Genomic DNA, 24,687 nt, shown 5'->3' on the forward strand with positions numbered 1-24,687 from the left:
AGGAAGCCCGACTACAGAGTTGAAGCACATTTCCTGTCACTCATTATAGGTGAGTGTGTTTCTTACTCATTTTAGCATCCATCACTCTGCGTGTCATATTTAGTCACTCAGTTTTCTTGTTGTGGTAGATCCTCTTCACAGCTAACAGCATGTTTCAAACCATCAGATAATGTCAATGTCTACTTCAAATCCCTCCAATGAGTATCAGTCTTGCTTAGAATAAAATCCAAACTCCTGTAAGTTTCTGCTTATGTAATGGTCTCATTTTTACATTTCTCACTTGCTCACTATACTCCACTGACATTGTTCTTCTTCTTCCTGGGGCACAGAAACTACTTCATATCTCCTGGACTGGGAAATAATTGCCTTCAGTAATGGAGTTATTCCTTCTCTGTCTTTCATTTTGTTTCATAAATGAATCTTACTTAATATCAGTTACCAAAGATACTTTTTTTGAATTCTGTCAACAGACTGCCCATATTCCATCTCACATCATTCAGTAATAGACAGTTTGGCATCTACTGGCTTACAGTAGATACATAATAAATATTGGCTAAACAAGCACCTCACAGTAGATATAATGTTTTAGAGTGAATGAGTAAGGGTATTTAGCACTAAAAATAAAACATAATTTTAGTACAATGTAAAGACATTTATGAATGTATAGAAGAAGCATTATGTATTTATAGAGGAATGGGAAAGCTGAGTTTTGACAAAACAGCAAAATATGATTTTATATAGGATTAAAACATGTAGAAAGAGTCTGGTAATGATCCTTATGCTTCTATTGTGTGGAGTAATTTGAGGAGTATTAGTATTAGCTCTTTGAATTTTGGGTAGAATTCTGACTGAAACCATCTTACCCTGGGTTTGTTTGTTTGTTCTTTTGTTTTTGTTTTTTTGGTAGGGAGACTTTTGATGACTGCTTCTATTTCATTAGGGGTTATAGGTTTATTTAAATTGCTTATCTATTATTGATTTAATTTTGGTAAGTGACGTCCAGAAAAATTGTCCATTTCCTTTAAAATTTCCAATTTTGTGGAGTACAGGTTTTCAAAGTATGACCTGATGATTCTCTGTATTTCCCCAATGTCTGTTGTTATATGCCCCTTTTCACTTCTGATTTTGTTCATTTGCATGTTCTCTCTCTGCCTTTTGGTTAGGTTGGATAAAGGTTTGTCTATCTTCTTGTGTTTTTTAAAGAACCAACTCTTTGCTTCCTTGATTCTTTATATTGTTTTCTTTGTTTCTACTTTATTGATTTCAGCTCTCTATTTGATTATTTCCTGGCATCTACTCCTCCTGGGTGAGTTTGCTTCTTTTTGTTCTGTTAATTTTCTAGTGTGGCTATTCTCCAGTTTCTTCATGTGTGCACTTAGTGCTATGAGCTTTCCTCTTAGAATTGCTTTCAGAGTATCTCATAGGTTTGGGTATATTGTGTCTTCATTTTCATTGAATTCTAGGAAGTTTTGATTGCTTTCTTTATTTCTTCCTTTACCCAGGAATGATGTAGTTGAACATTGTTAAATTTCCATGAGTTTGTAGGGCTTCTGCAATCTATGTTGTTGCTGAATTCTAATTTTAAGCTGTCGTGGTCCAATAAGATACAGGGGATTATTCCATTTTTTTGCATCTGTTGAGGTTTTCTTTATTGCTGAGTATGTGGTTGATTTTAGAGAAGGTATAAGATATCTTTCTGGGTCTCTGCCTTTCCTCTTTCCATAATTCTTCTAGTCTGGTATCCCCACCTATACTTCCTGATTGGCTCTATGATGACTACATTTCTCTATGTAGTTTTCTCCCCAAATACTCAGCATCTGTGATTTGGCAATAAAAGTTATTCTATGAAAATGTTTGTGATATATCTTAAATGGTACCTCACAAATGTGAGTTTTAATTATTTCCCCATTATAAATGTTATAACACTATTCCTTGATCCCAGAAACAATCCATAAGAGACTGTAGGAACACTTTTCTCAGCTATAGTGCTTCAGTCAAAGGTAAAATGTAGGTATGGATTTAATAATGTAAACAGAAGGACATAGTAAAGTAAAAAAAAAAAAAACCACCAAATTGTGACCTAGATCTGGCTCTGTAAGTAAATAGAAGGGTTTTAGGGAACTTGTTCTATACTAATCTAGCCATCTGACATGTTATAGAAGGGAGACAAGTCCAATAGAAATGAAGAGAGTCTACTCCACAGAGTTGCTGTGGAGGTTAGTTGGGTATAATGAAGAATGTGTAGAACAAGGTCTGGTACATTTAAGTCAGAAGATTATATCCTCTCCAGACTGGTGAGAAACTGATCAAGAGAGTACCCAACCAAAGGTAAGCACAATTTCTACAGCCACCAACAGCAAGGTAGATGAGAGTTTCTGGGTCTTCAGAGGAAGCCTGTCCCCACCAGGGGTCCTCACCTTCATCAGTGAAAGACAGGTGTGAGAACGTGAACAGTGCTGGCTCTGGTAAGATACCCAGAGGATACAATGAATTTCTTTCCAAAATACTCATGACTTCACTATCATTCCATCCTTTGTGTGTGCCAGAAATCATTTCATAGTATCCTTCAACTGCACATACTCCCTTATTTTTCTCATTCTTTAGTTTCTAATTCTGCAAGAGCCTAGACCTTGTCTTTTTGTTCTTATTTTCCCCACTTGAGAATCATCAAGAAAAATGCCTTCTATTTTCAGTTTCTCTTTTCTTTAGCTATATCCTGAAAATACTGCATCTTTAAAGCCTTTTGATTTAGTGATTGTTTCTTTTCTGAACCCCTGTATTATGGGAACTGGCTTTTTTTCTCTTTCAGGAAAATATTCAGTTCCAATCTCAGTGTCTCAGACTTTCTAAGAGCTTCTCTCTCTCTCTCTCTCTCTCTCTCTCTCTCTCTCTCTCTCTCTCTCCTTCCATACATACTCTCCATCTTAGGGTTTTATTGCTATGAAGAGACAACATGACCACAGCATCTCTCAGAAAGAAAAAAAATTTAATTGGTGTTGCCTACACTCCACTATCATAATGCTGCAACATGGTGGATGTAGGTAGACATGATGCTGTAGAAGGAATCCAGTGTCCTATATCTTGGCTTGTAGGTAACAGGAGTGGTCTGTCTCACTGGGAGTAGCTCGAGCATAGGATACCTTAAAGCCCACCCCCAAAATGACACACTTCCTCCAAGGCCACACCCACTCTAACAAAGCCATATCTCCTGATATTGCCATTCTTTTTGAGGATCCTTTTCTTTCAAACCACCTCTCTCTCTCTCTCTCTCTCTCTCTCTCTCTCTCTCTCTCTCTCTCTCTCTGTGTGTGTGTGTGTCTGTGTTTCTCTTTCTCACACAGTCTCTAGGTGTGTTTGTGTGTGTCCCTGTGACCATATGCACGGGTTCCTATGCAATTCTAGAGACTCTCAGCATTCATTTTAATAATTGCATATTTTCCAATGCTCCACTGTGATACCTTAACTTTCTCTTTTCTACCCTTCCTTGGCAATGTATTTCTGTGTCCTTGCCTTGACCTTATCATTTTTCCTCCTACAAACCCTATGAGATTCAGACATTCTATTTTTTTTTTGAGACAAGGTTTCTCTGTAAAGTGAAATGCAATAAATTCAGATTGAGATGGAGTCAGAGCAAGTTTGATAAGAAGTTTATTAGAAAAGTACTCAGGCTACAGAGTCAGTCTTATACCACCAGGCAGGTGAGGGAACAGAGAGAGCTGCGTGCATGCAATCATCATATTTAAGGTCTTGCTACATCACTCTGACCATGCCCAAGTGTATATGTTCTGCCTCACCTGTGCCAGCCCCCAAGAGGACGTGGCTAGCATTTCCTCTATATCTCTGTGTAGTTGTGGAGCCAGTACTGAAACTGGCTCTTGTAGACCAGGTTGGTCTTGAACTCACAAAGATCTGCCTGCCTCTGCCTCCCAAGTTCTGGGATTAGAGGGATGCACCACTATTGCCCGGCTCAGACATTCTATCTTGCAATTACTACTTTTGTTTTGCCTTATTACAATAGGACTCTGACAATATACAACTAACAATCACCAGTCCATTCCTGTGATTTCTGATTTTCCTATTTTCCTTCTCTTCAATTCCACGATAATTTGTCTTAAATATTATTTATTATTAATGTGTGCACTATTAAATTCCTAAACCTATCCAACATGAAAGTGGTCAAGAAAGCATCCAGGTCCCATCCTCTTCTGCCCATTTGATATTTACCCCAAACCTTCTTTTCCCTCATGTTTTCTTTGTCAACTATGTCATCCTTATTATATAAATAAATAAATAAATAAGCTATTTTAGATTACATCTACCTCAACTATCTGACTACCATCTTTTCTCTCAACTGTCCTTTATAGAAAGGAATGTTTCAAGCATTTTGGGTTCCATATGTTTTCATTTCCTCTTCCTTCCTTCCTTCCTTCCTTCCTTTCTTCCTTCCTTCCTTCCTTCCTTGGGCCTATTACTAGTAGTCCTCTCATTTCATTTATTATACCTTTTGACATAGTTGAATACATTTTAAAAAAATATGTTGTCTCCATAACTCTTACTTTGATTTTTGTTATATTTATGTCTGTTTTTGTGAACTCCTTCCCATATCCCTGATTTTCCCCAGTACTATTTTTACATGTTCTGGGGAGTCAAGCATGAGGGAGGAGTGACTGTGTCCAGTCTTCAAGTCTTTCAGATTATTTTTCCTGTCTCATTTGTTTCATGGCTTTAAATATAATTTGCATGGTGTGGAAACTTAGCCAATCTGTTTAATTTTGCTGAGCTTCAAACTTTCCTTCAAAACAAGGGCACAGAGTGTATGATCAGGACTTTGTAGGGAACTAACATAATAAAATACTTGGAGCAGAGAAGCTATTACTCAAGGATGGTTTGGACTCACAAATCAATTGTAGCATTTAGTGAGGAGTTAAGGTTTTTAATATGTACTTAGACTTGTATAAGACTTATCTGTACTTTACTAAGTACTATGATAGTGTTTTTTTTAAGTGAAAATTTAAATTAATTAGATTATTTTTGGTGTTATCAGAAACCAAACATTCTAGGAAAATGTGTTTTATTTCAATGTAGACTTTAGTCAATGCTTTACTACTCTTTAAGAAAATAACTAGGCATTGCTGTTTCATCTTCATACCATAAGTGTAGGAATAAAAGAGCTTAGTTTATTGTAGGTACCCCTGAGTGTTAATTTCTTTGTGTCTGCTTTTAGAGATTATTTCCCATCAACATGATATGACAGACTTTGAAGGTCCCTGGTGGAGGGCCTCACTATCCCTGGGGTGAGTTGGGGTGTGGGTTGGGGGCGTTGGTGGGGAACTTGGGAGGATGGGGGGTGAGGGAATGGGGGGATGGACATGTAAATATGAGTAGTAATTAAAGACTTTAAATAAAAAATTAAAAAGTTGATGAGCTTGAGAATTCTCAGGAAATACACACACACACACACACACACACACACACACACACACACACACGCACACACACACAATAATTGCTATGACATTCCCAAATCTAAGTATACAGTAAGTATACTTTCTCTTCCTTGACTGAACAATACTACATACAAATCAGGTAAATAAGATTTTGTTTCATGTTTTTAAATCGATATTATTTATTTATTATATATACAGTCTTTTGCCTGCATGTATGGTTGGACACCAGAAGAGGGCACCAGATCTTATTATAAATGGTTGTGAGCCACTATGTGTTTGCTGGGAATTGAACTCAGGACCTCTGGAAGAGCAGCCAGTGTTCTTAACCTCCAAGAACCATCTTTCCAGCTCCAAGAATTTATTTCTTAAACGTTAAAGAATAATGTGAAATATGTAGGCAGATAGCTTACTAGAAACAACTGTGATTATAGAAAAGACAGCTTTAAAAGTTTACATTTCTTTCCCATTTGATTACTAAGTGCTTCAGATGATTTTTCAGTTTATGTTTATCTCACAGAAAAGGTATCATCATGTAAATAAGCACTTAGCTTTTAAAGGAATTACTTGCTCAACTCAGTGATTTCTAAAAAGCACTGCAAAATTGTGTTCATCTTCAACTTAAAACCATGATACACAGCAAGCTAAAATACACAGAATTTGATTGTCGATTGGGAACAAGTGGCTTTCTTGGTTTTGCCATTAGAAACATGTCTTGCTAGAACATGTTGATGATTTTATTTATTTTTTAATTAAAATTACATTTATTTATTGCATGTGGACATGTACATGCCATGCTGTGTGTATAAAGAGATCAAAGGACAAATTCTAGGAGTAAGTTCTGTTCTTTCATTATGTGGATCCCAGAGACTGAACTCAGGTTTCTAGGCCTGGCAAGAAATTAATTTACCCAGGGAGCCATTTTTGCTGACTTGTAATATGTTCATGCTCTTTTGAACAGTCCATGGAAGGTAACAGGGATATTAGTTTCCACCTCAGCCCTTGCAACTTCACTCAAGTCTTTGGCATTCAGAATCAGGAGATATGCAGGCTTTTGTCCTGCTCCAGGGTTCACCACCACGCTCAGAACCACACCTGTTAATTAAGGCAGTTTAGAAATTTTAAAATCAGGTCTTAACATTATCTGGTATTGAAATTATATAGATAGTAATGTGGTATTACATTAACAAATAGAGAAAACCATGTGATTTAGCTTGTTCTGGCTCTTCAATTACCTGGTTATGTGACCACTTGAAGGACTCCTCTAAACTCTTTCTTCCTGGGTTACCACCACCCCAGGAAGGGAGTGACCTTGTCTTTGTCTCTTACAGCTGCAACCACAGTGTCTTACTACAATGACTAGATCAAAGTATGAACTCATTAATGCTTGCTAAGTTAATGGTTCTGCATTTCTATCTAATATAAGAATATAGTCTTGGTTCTATTTACTATAAAAAGTTATGATAAAGTAAAAATTTGTACTTTAAAAATTTTAAAGTGGAAGAGTGTGTTATAATTATAATTTACAAGACCTATATGTAAGTTTACTACTTTCAGACAAAATGAAAACATACCCTTTGCACTTTTGAATGTGTGTTATGAATGTAAAAACTACTTATCAGAAAATGGCCCTCTAATTATTTACTTCATTCTTCTACAGTTCCCCATATTTTAATAAATTAATCCCACAATATATTTCTCTGTCCTTACATTAATTTTTAGAAGTTATTTTATTATTTTTAAGTGCATCAGTGTTTTACCTGCATGAATGTGTATGGACCTATATGTCTGGTACTCAAACAGGCCAGAAGGGGGTGTAGGATCACCTGAGTTATAGGTGGTTGTGATACATATATGGGCACTGAAAATTGAACCCAGTTTTCTTTTCTTTTTTTAGGGGGGGGCATTAAAACAGGGTTTCTTTGTGGCTTTGGAGGCTGCCCTGGAACTAGCTCTTGTAGACCAGGCTGGTCTCAAACTCACAGAGATCTGCCTGCCTCTGCCTCCCGAGTGCTGGGACCAAAGGCGTGCACCACCACTGCCTGGCTTGAACCCAGTTTACAACAAGAGCAGGCAGTGCTCTTAACCACTGTCCTCAGCTCTCCCCGCTCCCCTAGCATTAAGTTGAGACTGATGCTATGTAATGCAATTGCTCAATTATATGCTGAGGCTCGGAATTGTTTCCAGGTCTAAACAAACAAAGAAAGAAACACTAGACTTCCAGAGATGCATGTTAATCGATCTGCTAGAATATTCTATTTCCCTTCTTAGAACTCTGTCTGCATTTTCAGAAATATATTTAGGTCAGGAAAAGCAAATACCTAAAATTCTTGCTGTCACACCCTTTTCTCATCCCTTCCATTTAGAGCTCCACTATGACACAAATGGTGTTTTATTGTGTTTTTTTTTTTTTTTGTTCTTTGTTTGCTGTTTTTTTTTTTCTAGTGCAATCAATGACACCTGACCACAGATGAAAGTCACTTTCAGTAAAATTTCAATTATTAAGAATATATCAATTACAGTTTAAGAATTACTTTTGAAGGTTAAGAAATAGTCAGCCTAACTACTTTCCTAATATCAAACACACAGAATTTCAGCATAAAGGGAAGTTCAGACACACGCATTGCTCTCATTACCATCATCCTCTTCCAGGGCATCTGGATGAGAAACAAAGATGGGTTCAGATGGGTAAGAATTCGGCTCTTGCCACATCCAGATTTCTTTACTTTTGACATTCAGCTTACAGAGCTGTTTGTGTTCAAGAAAAAGCAATTGGTTAATTAATGAGCTGCTTTACTTGACTACCACATGACTAAAAGTTATATTGGGTGTTAGCAAGGTGCTTCATTACCTTGTCTGGAATGAAGTGATTCAACCCAAGTCCATACACATAGGTATAAGGCTTCCCCCCATATTTCTGATAATTGATTTGAGGAAATTCAAAGGCTTCAAAATAGAACACAGACATAGGAAAACTCAATCTCTCTAAGTAGAACATCTGTTCCCTTCTCAGTGATATTTTCCTTAGATCATCTTACCTTGACGGGGTCCTGAAAAGAGAACCTCAGGTTCCAGCCAGATGGTCTCATCACTGCACAGAACAGCTGTGGCAGTTGTATGGGCAAGTGTGACTAAATTCCTGCCTGTATCAGCCTTAGAAAGAAGATAACAGAGACCTCAGTGAGCAGTGAAGGAAATTCAAGTATCTATAAATGAAAACTTCTCAAATTTTGTCGCCTCCTTTCAGAGGTCCTCATGCAGGGAGGAACAACAAAATAAGAAGCAGTCTAGGTAGGTGGCTACTGTATCAGACTTGAAAGTCTCTCAGATGACATATTGGTAGGTTATAAGTAACCCACTGGAAACACATTGTTTAGGGTTAAATGTCTGCCTAAATTTGAATGTGACAGCCATACTAATTAGCTTAAAATTCTAGATAATTGTCATAGACTTTAGAAAACATGGCATATGACACAGTCCTGTCCTAAAATTCCATTCTTCCATGTAGCCAATCAGTCAGGCAGATTAGTTTCTTAACTACTTATTTATTTGTATGCTAGACACCATGCTAGGTGCTAGGAGGCCAAAGGGTATTTAGGGATTCTACAATTGTCTACAAATTCTCTATTACAAATGCAATTGGCATGACTGAAAACATCTTGGTCATTTGATTTCTTCATGAGCACTTATTGAACATCTCCTGTAGACCATGGATTATATTAGGTGTTGGGGAGACAGCTCTAAGAAGGGTTGAAATGGTCCATGTGGCATGTGAATGTGGAATTTTGGAAAACACATGTAAGCATTGTAATTCAGGACTTTTGTAATACTATAAAAGTATATTATATAGTATAAAGTATATATATTATATTATATAGTATAAAGGAGAACATAGGTAGCACTTGCTTGTGGGTAGAAGGATGGGACATTACAATGGGCTCAGAACATGAGGCAGTAGGTGTGTCCATGAGTGTCTGGAAGAAACTTTCTCTCTGTTTTAAGGAGTCAGAAAGACATGGCCCTAAGAACAGTCTGAAGTTGAAATTTGACTTCAGTTTAAAACAAGAACAAGACTTTAAACCTCAGGAGGAAATAAGGACTGTTCAGGGAATAAGAGTGGTATAGAGCTATTTAGCATGCTAGAGACTTGTAAATAAGCAGGTTTGGCTGGAAAGGTGTCCCTGTGACAATGAGAAGAAGAAGTTTTGAAACCCTGGTGAGACTGGAGCCTGAACCAGAGAAAGCCAGATTGTGGGGCTGGAGTTACAGCCTGGAAGCATGTTTTCACCCATTCAGAGTTTCTGAAGGCTCTGAATTTTAGGAAAGGTGACATGGCTCTATGAAGGTGAAGAGCAGGGAAGATAGAAAATAAGGAAAGGTCTGCTCAGAGATGATTGAAAAGATCCTACACATACAATGGTAAAGCCAAACTGAGTGAAAAGGAAAACAAGACTGAGAACATGAAGGAAAGGCAATAGGGAAGTGATGCCATCATGCACTGAACTATCATTATTACATCCAACATACACTGTCAAAGGAGACTGAAAAAGTAGCCAGTTTCTGACATCTCCTTTTACCACTGATTTGAATACAGAAGACTGATACATCACCATGACAATATTTTTATTTAGATCCAGACACTGTGCAATGCATTTGGCATGTATCATATACTTTTGGTCCTCACGGTGGCTAAGTCCTGTCTTTCTCCCATTTTACACATGAGGAAATTGAGCCTCAGATGAAGCACCATGCAAAGGCATAGAGCTATGGTGTGTCTTCATCCCAGTCTGAATCTGCCTACTTGGCTGGAAGCTGACTTGGGATCCCAGACCCATGGGGAAATCACAAGATCTTAGGGACCCAAAGATGAAATGCTTCTTAGGAGTGAAAGAGGGGGGTAAAATATTTCTATAGTAACTTTTCACACAATCTGAGTCTCATACTTTTTATTTCATGTGCTCTTTATTGTTGTTTCTACTCTAATAATCCAGTCCTATTTCTACATTCTCCATGCTTCTTCTATTCTAAAAACTCTTCTCCTTCAGAAGCCTTGCAGTGATTAAAAAATTCCTCTCATTGGTAAAAAACACATTCCTAGAACAAGCGATAAGGAGCTAAGCCATTTACCATGGCAACACAAGGGTCCAAGACCATAGGAGCAAAACTGCAAGCAGACAAGGAGGGTGAAGTGACCAACGACAACTTTAAGACACAGATCTATTGGTAGTAGACTAGAAAGTGAAGAATTGGCATGCCTTTCTTAGTAATATTGGTAGACATATGTGGCTCTGACCTTGTACATAGCTTTAAGGTTTTAAACTCATGATCTATTTACAAAAGACCTTTAATCTCATCTGAACTTGCTCTGAGGTAAAAGTTAGCTGATTGCTCCAAAGCTACACAGAGAAACCTTGTCTTGAAAAACAAAACAAAACAAAACAAAAAAAGTGAGCTGATTGTGTGCATTTTGTCTAAGCAAGAGAACAAGGCAGAGTGATAAGAATCCATAGTCCTTGTAGGACAAACAAATCCAGTTGTGAAGCATGTCCTAGTATATATTCTATATATCAGAATTATATAGCTAAATGAAAAGTCATCGTCTAGACCATTCACAGATATATGTGCCCAGTAAACAATTAATACACTGTAGTACTGTGGGAAAAATCCCCAAGCTGTAATGTGAGGGAAAGAGCTCATCACACAAGAAGCCAGCAAGGAGGACAGTTACCACATTCAGAAAGCAACATTCCTTATTGCCCTGCTAAATAATTTATCTCCATCATATGTGCATCTCTTGTGACAATATTCCCCATAGCCTTGCTAAATGAAGCCTATTCTCCATGAGATATACATCTCTGGTTGTTTGACCCCTAAAGTATGTGCTGAACTCTCATTGCATAATTCTGCATTCCATAGAAATAGGCCTCTTTGTAAAACAGGCATTTCATATAAAACTCTTAGATGTGGAAACATGCAATGCATTCAAGCAGGGAGAAAAAGAAGCAAAAAAAAAAAATAAAATAAAAAACCAAAAACAAAACAAAAAGTGTCTAAATCTTGGAGAACAATGATACGGAGTATATTCTAGGAGCATCAGGGATCAGCGCAGTGAAAATTAAGAGAGCTTGTAGGGAGTTAGTGTGTTTTGATTGTGTAAGGCACATGAGTTATAGAAAGGACCGGGGCTTTCCCTCTGGATAATTGGGGGAAACTATGAGCGTTTTGAGTAGATAAAGAACACACCACAGTGATTTACTTTTAATGAAATCCTTCTGGTTCCTTTGTTGAGTCTACTTGGGAATTTGTTTTGTGAATGTGGGTAATAACAAAAGATTGGATTCAGCAAAACCAGTTTGTTTTATAGTAGTCCAATCTCAAGAAAATGATTCTAGCTAGGCTGGTGACATTGGAGTCAGTGAGACAGGGTAGATAGAGTTGACAGTTTCCTGGTGAAAAGTGTTTGAAAATGAGAGAGAGTGTGAGCTCAGCTCCATGGTATCCATTCTAAACAACTAAAGGTTGGTAATGTCCCGGAATATTTGAAACTGTTACAGGTGGGTACACTGTAACCCACGTGTTTTGCTGCTGAATATTAAATGAAAAAATGGGGCTGGGAGGTGGTGGTGTATACCTTTAATACCAGCGTCTGGGAGGCAGAGACAGGTGGATCTCTGTGTCTTTGAGGCCGGACTCATCTACAGAGCTAGTTCCAGAACAGCCAGAGCTACACACACACACACACACACACACACACACACACACACACACACACACACACACACACACAAAACAAAAACAAAAAAAACCAAACCTGTCTCAAAAACAAAATAAGCTCTAGTTAGGAAGATAGATATTCAAGACATAGTACAGATGCTGGTGGGTGGTATATGAGGCAGCAGGGATATGTAATTCTTTTCTGATTAATTTGTTTCAGATGAAGAGAAAGCATCATCAATATTAAATATGAAGGTGGAGTAGGAGGCATAAAAGTAAGGAGAGGAGGGGGATTACTTTTTAGCATTTTTGTTCAGTTTTTAAATTAATTTTTTGCATTCCGTTCCCAGTTCCTCCTCACTCCTTTCCTTGAGGATGGGGATATTTAACTAGCAAAGTAAAACAATATGTAAAGTTAGGAAATGAAGCAGTAAGATTTTTGGTTAGACATTTAAAGTTGGATGAATTAACATGACCGTGTATTTACAGCACTTAAATTTAGACTTAGAGGTACAAAAATAGAGAGGATAGATAATCTAATTGAACTATGGTGTGATTTTTGACAAGTTTGATAAAGAGGTTAGATATGTTCAATGGAAGGAAATTTATAGTAGGAGTGGTAGCAGGGCAGGCAATATTAAAATATAAAAAGTACAGCTAGATCATGGAGTGAATAGGATTGAAATACCATTGAAATTGCAGAAAAGCATTTATATTCTTAAAGGAATTTTTAGCTTTAGACTGTCTACTACCCAATCTGCCCTCCATGCCATTTGCCGAGGGAACCATGTCATAACCCCACCCCTCCAAAACACAAATGCTTGAACTTTGGCAGTGAGCCCTTACCAATTATATGCTACCCAGAATCTGATAAAGAATGCCCCTGTACAGTCTCACTCAAATCCGTATTTCCAGCTGTTCTTACAAACTCCAGCCTCTCCTCTGCTCACAATGAAGCATCCCAGGGACTCTGTTATACTTCTGTGTTAAGTCCTGTTTGCTTTTTTTTTCTATTTTTTTTTTTTTGGTAAAAACTCTACAGAGCCCATTTTCACCCAACTGTTATTCTTTATCAGCTTGCAGATATGCTTACAGGCAAGAACATTATCTTCTAAGCTGGGTTAGCTTTCCTCTGCCTCTGATTTAAGTCTTTAGTTCAATGTATCTTCCTTAATACCTTTTGTTCAAACTGGGAGCACAAAGACAAGAAAAGTATGTTATATGCTCATGTGTTTACGTAAGAAAATTATATTTTTCTTGGCTTTGACTTGTATTTCAGTAAAAATTCTGGATGTTGCTGAAGTTATTCAAACACTGAAGAGACCAAAATGCAGAAATAAAGAGATGGCTGTCAGAACTAAACAGAGAATTCTCAATAGAGGAATCTAAAATGGCTGAAAAACACTTTAGAAATTGCTCAACATCTTAGCAATCAATGAAATGCAAATCAAAACAACTCTGAGATATCATCTTACACCAGTCAGAATGACTAAAATCAAAAACACCAATGACAGTTTATGCTGGAGATGATGTGGAGAAAGGAGAATGCTTCTTTATTGCTGGAGGGAGTGCAAACTTGTACAGCCACTTTGGAAATCAGTATGGCAGTTTCTCCGAAAAATGGGAGCCAGTCTACCTCAAGATCCAGCAATTCCACTCGTAGGCATATACCCAAAGGATGCACATTCATACAACAAGGACATCTGTTTAACTATGTTCACAGCAGCATTATTAGTAATAGCCAGAACCTGAAAGCAACCTAGATATCCCTCAACTGAAGAATGGATACAGAAAATGTGGTTCATTTACACAATGGAGTACTACTCAGCAGAAAAAAAGAAAAAAAAAAGGAATCTTGAAATTTGCAGCCAAATGGATGGAACTAGAAGAAACCATCCTAAGTGAGGTAACCCAGTCACAGAAAGACAAACATGGTATGTACTCACTCATACATAGACATAGACATACATTAGACATAGAGAAAAGGATTACGAGCTTACAATCCACACTTCCAGAGAAGCTAGGAAACAAGGATGACCATAAGAGAGGCATGCATAGTCCCCTAGTGAAGCAGAAAGTGACAAGAGCCCCTGAACAAATTGGGAGCATGGGGGAGAGGGGAAGGAGCTAGGAAAAAGAGGAGGGGAGGAGAACATGAGAGATCAGGAAGACTGAGTGGGGAGAGGAATATCGGAGAACAAGAAAAGAGACAAATCAATAGAGGGAGCCATTATAGGTTTAAAAAGAAATCTGGCACTAGGGAATTGTACAGAGATCCACAAGGATGACCCCAACTAGGAATCTAAGCAATAGTGAAGAGTCTACCTTAAATGCCCTTCCCCTATAATGAGAATGATGACTACCTTAAATGCCATCCCATAGCCTTCATCCAGTAGCTGATGGAAGCAGAAGCAGAGACCTACAGTTAGGCACTGAGCCAAACTCCTAGAATCCAGTTTCAGAGAGGGAGTGACCAACAAAGTGGTCAAGACCATGCTGGGAAAACCCACAAAAACAGCTGACCTGAGAAAGTAGGAACTCATGGATTCCAGTCTGACAGCTAGGGAACCAACATAGGACCATACCAGGCCCCCTGAACATAGGTGTCAGCTAGAGCACTGGGCAGTCTATGGGGACTCTGACAGTGAAACCAGGATGTATCCCTAGTGCATGAATGGACTTTGGGGGCCCATTTCCCATAGATGGATACTCTCTTATCCCTGCCCCAAATGACTTGAGAGATTTTGATGATTCCCCCATGGAAGGCCTCATTCTCGCTGGGGAGTGAACATGGGGAGGTTCAGTGGGGGTCATAGGAGGATGGGTGGGAGAGGGAACTGGGATTAATATGTAAAATACGTTTCTAATTTAAATAAAATTATAAAAATAGATGATTTGTGGGATTCAGAAAGCCAAATCTCCAAACATTCATGAAAACTGTGGTTTCTGATTCTAGATCTGCCATTCTTTAAATCACAAAGTCCATTTAAAAGCATACTTTTTCAGTGGTAGTGTAGACCCACTGATTCCTACAGCATTTCACAGCTGGATAACTGCAGATTCAGAGTAGGCTTTCCCCAAGTCACCTTGTCTACTTAAGCAGAGTCTCACAGTTACCTTCAAACGTCTCATTTCCAAAGGAAGATTAAACTCATATCACAGAGGAAGAAACGCCTGGAGCCCAGAAGATCTTTGTTTTTGATACCATCTATTCTCCAGGTTTATTTTTTTCTGAAAATCACCCCTCTATCATATTCATGGATCCCTACTTTCTTTTACCTTATGAAGAAAGTGTTTAAGACTCAACTTTTAGTTTCATGTTTTTTAAGGGTTCTTATTTATACATTAATTTGAATCCTATTTCTTTTGTGCCTACTGCAGTTATTTCAGTTACCAAACCTCCAAAGGATTACTCTGAATTCCTATAACTGTCTAATATTATTAATTACTTTTGTTGTTTAATGGCATCTTCAGATTTATAGAAAACCAAATTTCCTTTGCCAATGAACCTAACGCTTGCAAGAATGAATTCTGATCTATCATTTCTCCACATTTAAAATTATTTAGAATATTTATACAACTGACAAATGATACTAGGAATCACTGGATCTGTAGACATTAAGTATGCTTTCAAAGGGATTTTGCGACTGAAAAAGTCACAGAATTAATATCAAGAAAAGTACATTTTGTCTGGGTTCTGTGGAAGTCCTCTTTTCTAAATCACTGCATTTTTTTTCAGCTTCAGTTTTCTCATTTGTAAAATGAGAGGTTTAGTTAGTATTTTTAAAGCTCCTCCCAGACATAAAATTTCAAGATTACATGTATAAGCATGGCAGTTTCCAAGAGAGATAAAACATACTTTATATGTGCAATCCTCGTAAAGCAGATTACCTTGTCAATTATCAAAGGAAGTACATATCTCCTGACTTCAGGCTGAGGAGCCTTCATGGCATTTCTTTTCACTTCTTCCCAGTTCTCACGTAAATTGGCTAAATATAAGTAATTATAAACAAATTCAAACCTGTGAAACCAAGAAGTCAAGCATGAACATAATTACAAACAATCTGTCTTACTTTGTTTTGAAGCAGGGTATAAATTTGTAGCACAAGCTGGCCTTGTACATAAGATCTTCCTGCCTCTCCCTCCCAAAAGCTGGGATTTAAGTCATGTGACATCATATCTAACCAATCACAAATAGTTTTAGAGATGATTCATGATATTGATAGCCCATGTGTCTGGTTGTTCTTAAGGCTACATCCCAGACTGCTGTTGACAAAAAAGAGTGTAAGAAACATTTCCTTCTCCTATTCATTGAGGGGAAAACAGAGAGTTTTCTTGCCTCATGGATACACTGGAGTAATAGTGGCCTTATATACTCTTTGTTCTGCTTTACTGTCTCCACTCTGTCTTTAGGAATCAATGTGTTTTAAATGACTAGCCTGAGAATAGCACATCTGCTTCTCTTATTCAGAATTAGGGAAGTTCAAGATATCATAAAGAGCTTGTGAAGTTTAAACATACTTTTCAAGTCACAGAACCTTCTATTTTCAGGTCTAGTTCAGGTCCAGTTGGTTTTCATTATCAACTATAGTTCTAATAGTCTGTTTCTGATTTTTCTGAACTCTCTGATAATCATTAATTTCACTTTTTATTGTTTCATATCACTCCCCTTTTTATATGTGGTTCACATTAAACAGGAAGGGCTTGTACCTTTATTAAGACACTTTGTTTCCAGAAAAAAACTGGAGATGGGGAATTAATCCAACACATTTTCTTACCCTTTCCAACAACAGAGATCCACAATCAGAAACCCATTTTCTTCATAAGTATTGATGTGATGAAAAAGATTGAAAGGGGAGGTCCTGTATTTATTATTCAGATATTTTCTTCTTCTTTTGTCAGCAACATGAAGCCAAACCTGGGAAAGCAGAGAAATATTTTGATAAAAGTATAAAGGAAAGAATTATAAAATGCTTTTCTTAGTATTACAAGCTTAACAGATGAATAAACGAATCAGACATACCCCCATGTTTTCATTGGACTCAAAACAATCCATGTAGTTGGCTCCCCAAAGACTCCATGAAGAAAGGAACTTGAAAAGATTAATTTTGACTGGCGTCTCCACAAAAACAATATAGTTGGGAGTCAGACCAAAACTGTTCAGAAACACAAATAAACTTGTGAATGGGAGGGCTAGTTCTTGGTTACAAAGAAATAGGTCTACACAAGGTATATCTAGTTATTCATATCTACAATGATTACATGAATCTAATTAGCTTTAAACTTAGTTTTAACCAAGGAAATGTCCTGGCCAGGTAGACAAAGGAGATCTTTAAATTTGATCTAATCTTCAAATTACCTGTGTACATAAGATGGCTTGAACCGATCACTGCAAGGAAACTGCACAACAATCTCTGACTTGTTTATTGGATCTTCCTTGTCTGAAATAAAGTAGTTTTAAAGGCTTTAGAACATCATCATCATCTTTTTCTTCTTTCTCTTCTTCATATAAAACATTTAAAACAGCTTATACAGGCAAAAATAAATTTTCAGATGTGTATTTCTTTTCAGAGCTTGTTTTCATCTCCTCAATCACTGGGGCATCTTAATGGAATGACATATTGTTAACAGGGTCTTGAGTGAGAGGTGGTTACTTAGTGAGAGGTGTCTCACTAAGTTCTTTCTGTAGTAAGGACAAAATTTGTACATCTTAGATAGAAGCCTCACTCAGGAAAATAAAGTGACAGTTGGAGATCGAGGAGCCATTGACATACTGTCAGCTAAAGAACTGAGGAAGAGGACAATAAGTGGCAGCTGAGGGTCCTGGACAGAAAGTATCAGGTACAGCTGAGGGATGAAAGAAAGTTACAGATTGGCAGGAGAACAAAGATGCACCAGACACAGACAGAATTAAAGAACAAACACCCCAAATTTGACTTTAACAGACAAACCGCTTCGATTGAGAGCATGGAGAAACTCCAGGAGTTGGACTCCACTCTGGGTCTCTGGGTAAGACTTTTTATAGGCTCTGCTTCACTCACGCCTCCCTCTCTTTTCTGATTGGTCCTAGCCTGGGTATCTTCCCTTCAATAGGCTCTTTTCCTTTAGCCTGTCATTTATAGTCAGAAACAGTTTCAGTCTCTTCCAGGGAGGGGGATCTCCCCCCACACCCTGGAAGCATCATGTTGCTCTTCTTTAAGAGGCCCATCTTGTTTCTCAGATCTGTCCATGTTCTGACGACTTCCTTACCCTAACCTAGGAAAATCCAAACAGCAGCAAATTTGACAAAACATAGAATATCATGGAGTCACATCTTAGAATAAGTGGAGGTCAGGTTTAAGTCCAGGGAAGTAAAGCAGTGGGTTAGTGTGGGCAAAACCCCCTCATGGAACTGTAGAATTCCTTAAAACTACAATTTGGATGCGTGATATTAACTGTTCTGTCAAATAAGTACTATACATGCTAAAGTTCATGCATGAGAAAATAATATAAGTGACTTCTTAAATCATGACAATTGCCTCACTCTCAAATTTTTTCAGTCTACCCAAAGAGGAATTCAATATTTTTCTTGGCATATGAATAAATGTTCAATAAATGGTAAATATAAATTAAAATAATATTTAAATACACATATGCACTAGTTCTTGAAACAGTGAAAAATAGAACTTAACCCCCTGATTTCTGGATTTGAAGCCATCATTGTTTATTGTCCTGCCTCTGGACTTTAGTCACCTGGTAGGATAGCAATGAGAACAAGTCTTATCGAGCCTGAAAATAATCCTGATATTATGATTCATATCCTGTATCTCCAGAATTTTTGATAGCAGACTCACCTGATTGCAGTGGAGGTATCTTAACAATATTGTAAGCAATTGAAAAATTTTTCCCAAAGCAATTTCCAATATTATAAACAGTTCCATCACTTTCAATATGTGGATGAGCAGTGATGCCATTGACTGAGACATAGTTGCAAAGATCAACCTGTGGGACGAAAAATGAATCTTGGGGGTCCTGTCAGCTTCAGTTGTACACTATAGATATAGTATTGATAGTGACATTGTGTTTGTCAATAAACTAATGGTAGGATATCCAAACTCCCTTCTTCTATCTCTTTGAAAACAATATCACATTAATGTTATTTATAGTCCTGAATTCCATGACTGACCACCTAGATAGCCCTTATCTCCTTTGTACTCCCATTTCCAAGTAAACACCTTAAAATATAACTGTTTATATAATTTCTTTGAGCAAAGACTTTCAGCAACTTTTGATCAGGAAAACCATTTACTTCAAAATTTTAGTTCATTTATTTAAGCTTTCAGATTTACCCAACTGTTCCACTGCTACTTTTTTTTCTGTCCTGGAACTAGCTCTTGTAGACCAGGCTGGTCTCGAACTCACAAAGATCTGCCTGCCTCTGCCTCCCGAATGCTGGGACTAAAGGCATACGCCACCACTGCCCGGCTCCTCTGCTACCTTTGAAACTACTTATGCTTCTGTATTACTAGTTTAAAGACTGTCTTAAATATCCTAGCCATTTTTGAATTGCATAGTGGTCAAGGACATTTCTGGTATGTGGTAGACAAGGTCAAGACCAGCAAGCCTCTGCAGTGTGTGGGACAGCCCTACAGTAAAGAGCCATCTCCTGCCCAAAGCTTTCACAGGGAACTGCTGTAGGTATAGTCTAAAATGAGTATTCTCAGTTTCTGCAAACATGCCTCTTATATTTCTCCTTCTCTGTGCCTTTGATAATGAAACCCCTCATTTTAGAATGTTCTTTCACCAAATTCACGGAAGTTGTCCTGTATTCAGAAAATATACAAAAGTTCCACCTTTGATCTTTCTATACCCTCAACAACTCCCTTGAGATATACTTTTATATCTGCTTTCCTTAGGTTTACATTTTCTTAAAAGATTCATCACAATCTGAACCTTGCAATTGGGTGTCTATTTAATTTCCCCATATAGAGGTTAAGCTTACTAAAGACAAGCACAATACCTTGCAAAATATGTTAATACATACTGGTTGAGATTGTGTGTCTATTTTAAGAAATATTCAAGAAGACTGTGTAAGTTCTCAGCAATATGTCATTTTCTAATATTTTGGATTTTTATTTTAAACTTTTTATTCATTTTACATACCAAACACATTTCCCCCTTCCTTCCTTCCTCCTGATCCCTCCCATCTCTCCCCTACCCCATTCCCCATTCACTCCTCAGAAAGCTTAAGATCTCCCATGGGGGGAGTCAACCAAGACTGGCACATCAAGTTGAGACAGGAACAAGGGCCTCCCCCTGCATCAAAGATGAACAAGGAATCCCAACATAGTTGCCTAGAATCACCAATGGCAGATTTTCAATATTAATGGCTGTAATTTTTGAACACTGGTATTTGTATCTTATGGGTCAGAGTCAGTCCTGTGTTACTCATTGATACATCCCTTGTATCTTACAAAAGTTTTGATACATGGAGAGGTATCAGAAAATATTTGTGTTACAAATGAACAAAGTTTAGCTGTTTGAAGTTGTTCCTTCTATGTATTAAAAATGTCATAGATTAAGAAATAAAATTCATAGTATGTTACATATCTAGCAAGAAGTTGGTGACCAGAAAGAAGTTGAAACTTAATCTGCCTCATGTTCTTTATGTTGAATTTATCATAATATTTCATTCTAAATTTCCAATTTTATGTGCTTGAGCAATGTTCCCTGAGCAATGTCCTACCTGCTTTATTGTCTCCAAGGTCTCTGGGTTAACTTTTGTGATAAAGTTGGTCTCTGTACAGGCATAGTAATCTTCTCCCACTGGGTAGATATTTACAAGGGCATTGTCAGTAACCTCTACTCCTCGAAAGTAAGAAAAAAACCTGCAGAAGCAAATTATTTTTCCAGTTCAATAACTTTTAAGCCACATGAATAAAAAAGGGCTGATATAAAATGCAGTTTGGTGTATTAACCTGGAGAATATATTCTTGCAAGGGTCTGGGAAAGCACAGGTGCCAAATTCTGTTATGACAATCCTCTTCTCAGTCATTGCCCGAACATAAGCATCAGTGCGGATGAATCTAAAGGATGTTGAAAAATGGAGATAGGATACAAGTAGGCCATTCGTGAAGGACACGTGAAGCTGGGAGTCACTCAATGTGTTTCTATCAAACTGGAATCATGAACTCAAAAAAGAATAAAGAGAACCTCAGCTCTCTTTTATTGGGATGACCAAAAAATAGAAGAGCTTAAATTGAGTCTTCTAAATCTAACTGTTATTGATAGGGACACTGAGGAGCCAAAGGTTAGCTGGTTGATATATGTGATTGCAACAGTGGCCAGAGTTAGACAAAGGGAATGTCTCACATCATACCACAGCCCCACAGAGTGGTGTGTAGTTTTCATTAACTTGACATAAACTAGAGTCTTTGGGGAAAAGGGAACTTTAATTGATGAAGATGCCTCCATCAAATCGCCTAGAAATCTATGGGGCATTTTTAAAAATTAATGATCATTGTGGGAGATTCCTGCCTTCACTGGGTGGTACCACCACTGAGCAGGTGGTATAAGAAGGCAGGCAGAAGACTAGAATGATGGCTCATCTATTAAGATCATTGACTACTCTTCCAGAGGACATTGATTCAATTCCCAGTACCTATGTGGTAGCTCACAACTGTCTGTAATTTCACTCCTAGAGGATCTGACACCCTCTTCTGGCTTCTGTAGTCAGTGCATGAACATGGCACAAAAGATATACAAGCAGGCAAACATACACATGAAATTAAAATTCCAAAAACATTAGAAAGAAAACACAGAGAGAGGTAAAGAGAAGGAGGGAGAGGGAAAAGGAGAGGGAGAGAGAGGAGAGAGAGAGAGAGAGAGAGAGAGAGAGAGAGAGAGAGAGAGAGAGAGAGAGAGAGAGAGAATAGAGAAAACATGCAAACCAGTAGACAGTATTCCTTCATGGTCTTTGCTCTATTTCCTGACTTGGCTTCCCCTATTGATAAACTGTAAAGTATAAGATGAAATAAATGTTTTCCTCCCCAAGTTGATTTTGGCCATCATTTTTATTACAGAAATAGAAAACAAACTAGGGATATATGAATACTTCACACATGTTACTCATCACATCATAGGACACAGTGTGCTGGGTTATATTCCTTTCATTGACCTTGTGTTTCTCTTTAATTTCAGAATTTATTGTATACTTCAAAACTTAGTTATTATTGAATTTTATCTCTTCCACAGGCTAATCTGTTTTCCAGACTAGCAAATGCTGCCTAAGGTTTATCATGTGGAGGGAAAAATAAATTTTGAATTTTGTGTTTATGAAGAGGAATGTATATGAAAATATACGTTAGAAGGTATAAGAAAGCTTTATCTAAATTCCAAAATTGCTTTCCCAGAAAAACTTAGGCTTGGCAAGCCCTGCTTCTTTTTTTGTCATAGTTCAAATTCTATTTCCACTTTCTCCTTACTCTTCCTTTGCTATCTCTTCAAAATGCTTGAAATGCATGGTGATCATACCATTAGCAAGCCTGGACATGCAAATAGGAACCAGGATATTTACTTTGTTTTTGTGGGGGCTTCTTGGAATGATGGCTTTAGCAATAATTCTTTATTATTATTATTATTATTATTATTATTATTACTACTACTACTACTAAAATTATTACTTCTATTTTTATTAGGCATATTACATTTGGCCAGAATGTATGTCTGTGTACTACATGTGTGCCTGTTGCCCACAGAGGCCAGACAGGGTATCAAGTCCCCTTGGTCTGAAGTTGTAGACAGTTGTGAGCTGCAGTTACGGTGGTATGAGAATTAAATCCTGGGATCTCTGGCAGAGTAGCTGCTGAGCCATTGCTTTAGCCCTTTAGCAAATAACTTGTTAAAAGCTTTCTGTCTATGTCTTTCTCTGTGTCTCTCCTCTCCCCCCATATATCTCTTCTTGTCTCTGTCTATCTCTGGTGTTTATGTGACACACTTGCTCTCTCCCTCCTTTGTGGCACCCTTTCTTTTTCCTAGTTCTTAAAAATGTTTTTAACACACAGAGAGGAACATGTACAAGTGCTACTGAATGCATATAGAGATCCAGAGGACAACTTGCTGTAGTCAGTTTTCTTCTACTATGTGGGAATTGCACTCATATGTTCAGGCTTAGTGGCAAGCACCTTTACCTACTGAGCCATATCACCAGCCACTTTTTCAGATCTTTCTGATGATAAAAAATGGAAGGAACCAAGATAACCAGTAGTCTAATAATTGTAACAGTAACAGCAGCTTTTTTTCCACTGCATTCTTCTATGAGCTAAGTATTTTATTCTCATTTAGTCATGAGTAGATTCTATTGAGTAGATTCTATAATTTTGTTCATTTTACAGATGGCAAATAGAAGAATTAGAGGCCAATTTCCTTCCAGAAGTCATCAGTGAAGACAAGCAGTACCTGGTGTATTCAGTATTTGAAAACAGCCATGTTTGGTTCTGAGCTCTTGACCTTGATTGTCTCATTTTAGCCTTCTCAGGTGACCTTGCAGATATACAGACCTTCATAGACCACGAAGAAAGAAGAAATAAGTGTGGAGGTCTGCTCTGTGTTCAGGAAAATGTAAGTTCCCACAGGAGGAAAACTGAGATGGGCTTTACTTTGGTGACCACAGTCATGGAATACAGTGCTGACTTACCTCCTATGGTATGTGACATGGCCCTCTTTAAAGTCAAACTTATGCAAAAGGGCTTGTCCATCAAACAGGTGATAGAAGGGCTCAGATCCAACTTCAAAGAGCCCTGGCCCACATCGAAGGAGACTCCCAGCAAGCCAGAGGGGAATTCTACCTGCAGCAAAGTGATATAATAGATGGTATCACTTACTAGATTCCCTAGATACCTGTCCATTTGTCATTTGTCAGCTTACCTTTGGATAGAACATCAGGTTTTCTTATACAATTAGGTGGATTGAAAAGTAGAGTGATTTTAGGAGCATAGGCCAAAATACTATAACTAGGTATGTTGATATATTGATAGAAACTTTTTTATTTTAATTTTGAGACAGGGTTTTACTGTGGTACAGTTTACAGACATGACTGACCTCAAACTCATTCATCTGCCTATGTGTCTTGAGGGCTGAGATGAAAGATGTACACCACTATGGTCATCTAGAAAAACCTTTTACATGAAGGAACAGGAATACCGAGTTTTTGAAATCTAAAACTACCTTTTCTCTTGGGGTGTGAATTAGCACCCTTTATTAAATTCATTCTCTGTGGCAGAGAAGGTACAGGGTTTAGGTATTAAGACCTGTGTTACGATAAATCTTTCTGCCAGCGGCTTATAACAGACCTGGGCTCAGATGCAGGATATCCTTCAGTCCTCTCTAAGAGCCTTTGTTTTCTCATTTGAAAACTGAGGGGCACCCAGGATTGTCACCAGAGGTTTCCATTATAACAACATTATCATCTGCAAGTGTTTCTGATGTAATAAGCATGACACCACCACCCTTCAAGACAAAACCCTCAGACACTTGTCACTAAGCTTTCATT

General features: G+C 37.7%; 1 protein-coding gene across 1 annotated transcript in view; it reads right to left on the reverse strand.

Annotated features, from left to right (window-relative positions):
- Window positions 1-5,723: 5,723 nt before the first annotated feature.
- Window positions 5,724-24,687, reverse strand: part of Rpe65 (retinoid isomerohydrolase RPE65) — a 39,400-nt gene continuing 20,436 nt past the window's right edge. The window contains exons 4-15 of the mRNA XM_027395218.2: window positions 23,833-23,983; window positions 21,116-21,223; window positions 20,884-21,025; window positions 18,992-19,139; window positions 17,518-17,599; window positions 17,182-17,314; window positions 16,937-17,076; window positions 16,050-16,179; window positions 8,483-8,597; window positions 8,296-8,390; window positions 8,081-8,192; window positions 5,724-6,539 (exon numbers count right to left, since the gene is read on the reverse strand). Of these exons, the coding sequence (XP_027251019.1) occupies window positions 6,388-6,539; window positions 8,081-8,192; window positions 8,296-8,390; window positions 8,483-8,597; window positions 16,050-16,179; window positions 16,937-17,076; window positions 17,182-17,314; window positions 17,518-17,599; window positions 18,992-19,139; window positions 20,884-21,025; window positions 21,116-21,223; window positions 23,833-23,983 (1,508 nt within the window). The 3' untranslated portion in view covers window positions 5,724-6,387. The remainder of the gene's footprint in view (window positions 6,540-8,080; window positions 8,193-8,295; window positions 8,391-8,482; window positions 8,598-16,049; window positions 16,180-16,936; window positions 17,077-17,181; window positions 17,315-17,517; window positions 17,600-18,991; window positions 19,140-20,883; window positions 21,026-21,115; window positions 21,224-23,832; window positions 23,984-24,687) is intronic.

This window comes from Cricetulus griseus (genome assembly GCF_003668045.3).
Source record: "Cricetulus griseus strain 17A/GY chromosome 1 unlocalized genomic scaffold, alternate assembly CriGri-PICRH-1.0 chr1_0, whole genome shotgun sequence".
In the NCBI taxonomy this organism is placed as follows: Eukaryota; Metazoa; Chordata; class Mammalia; order Rodentia; family Cricetidae; genus Cricetulus; species Cricetulus griseus.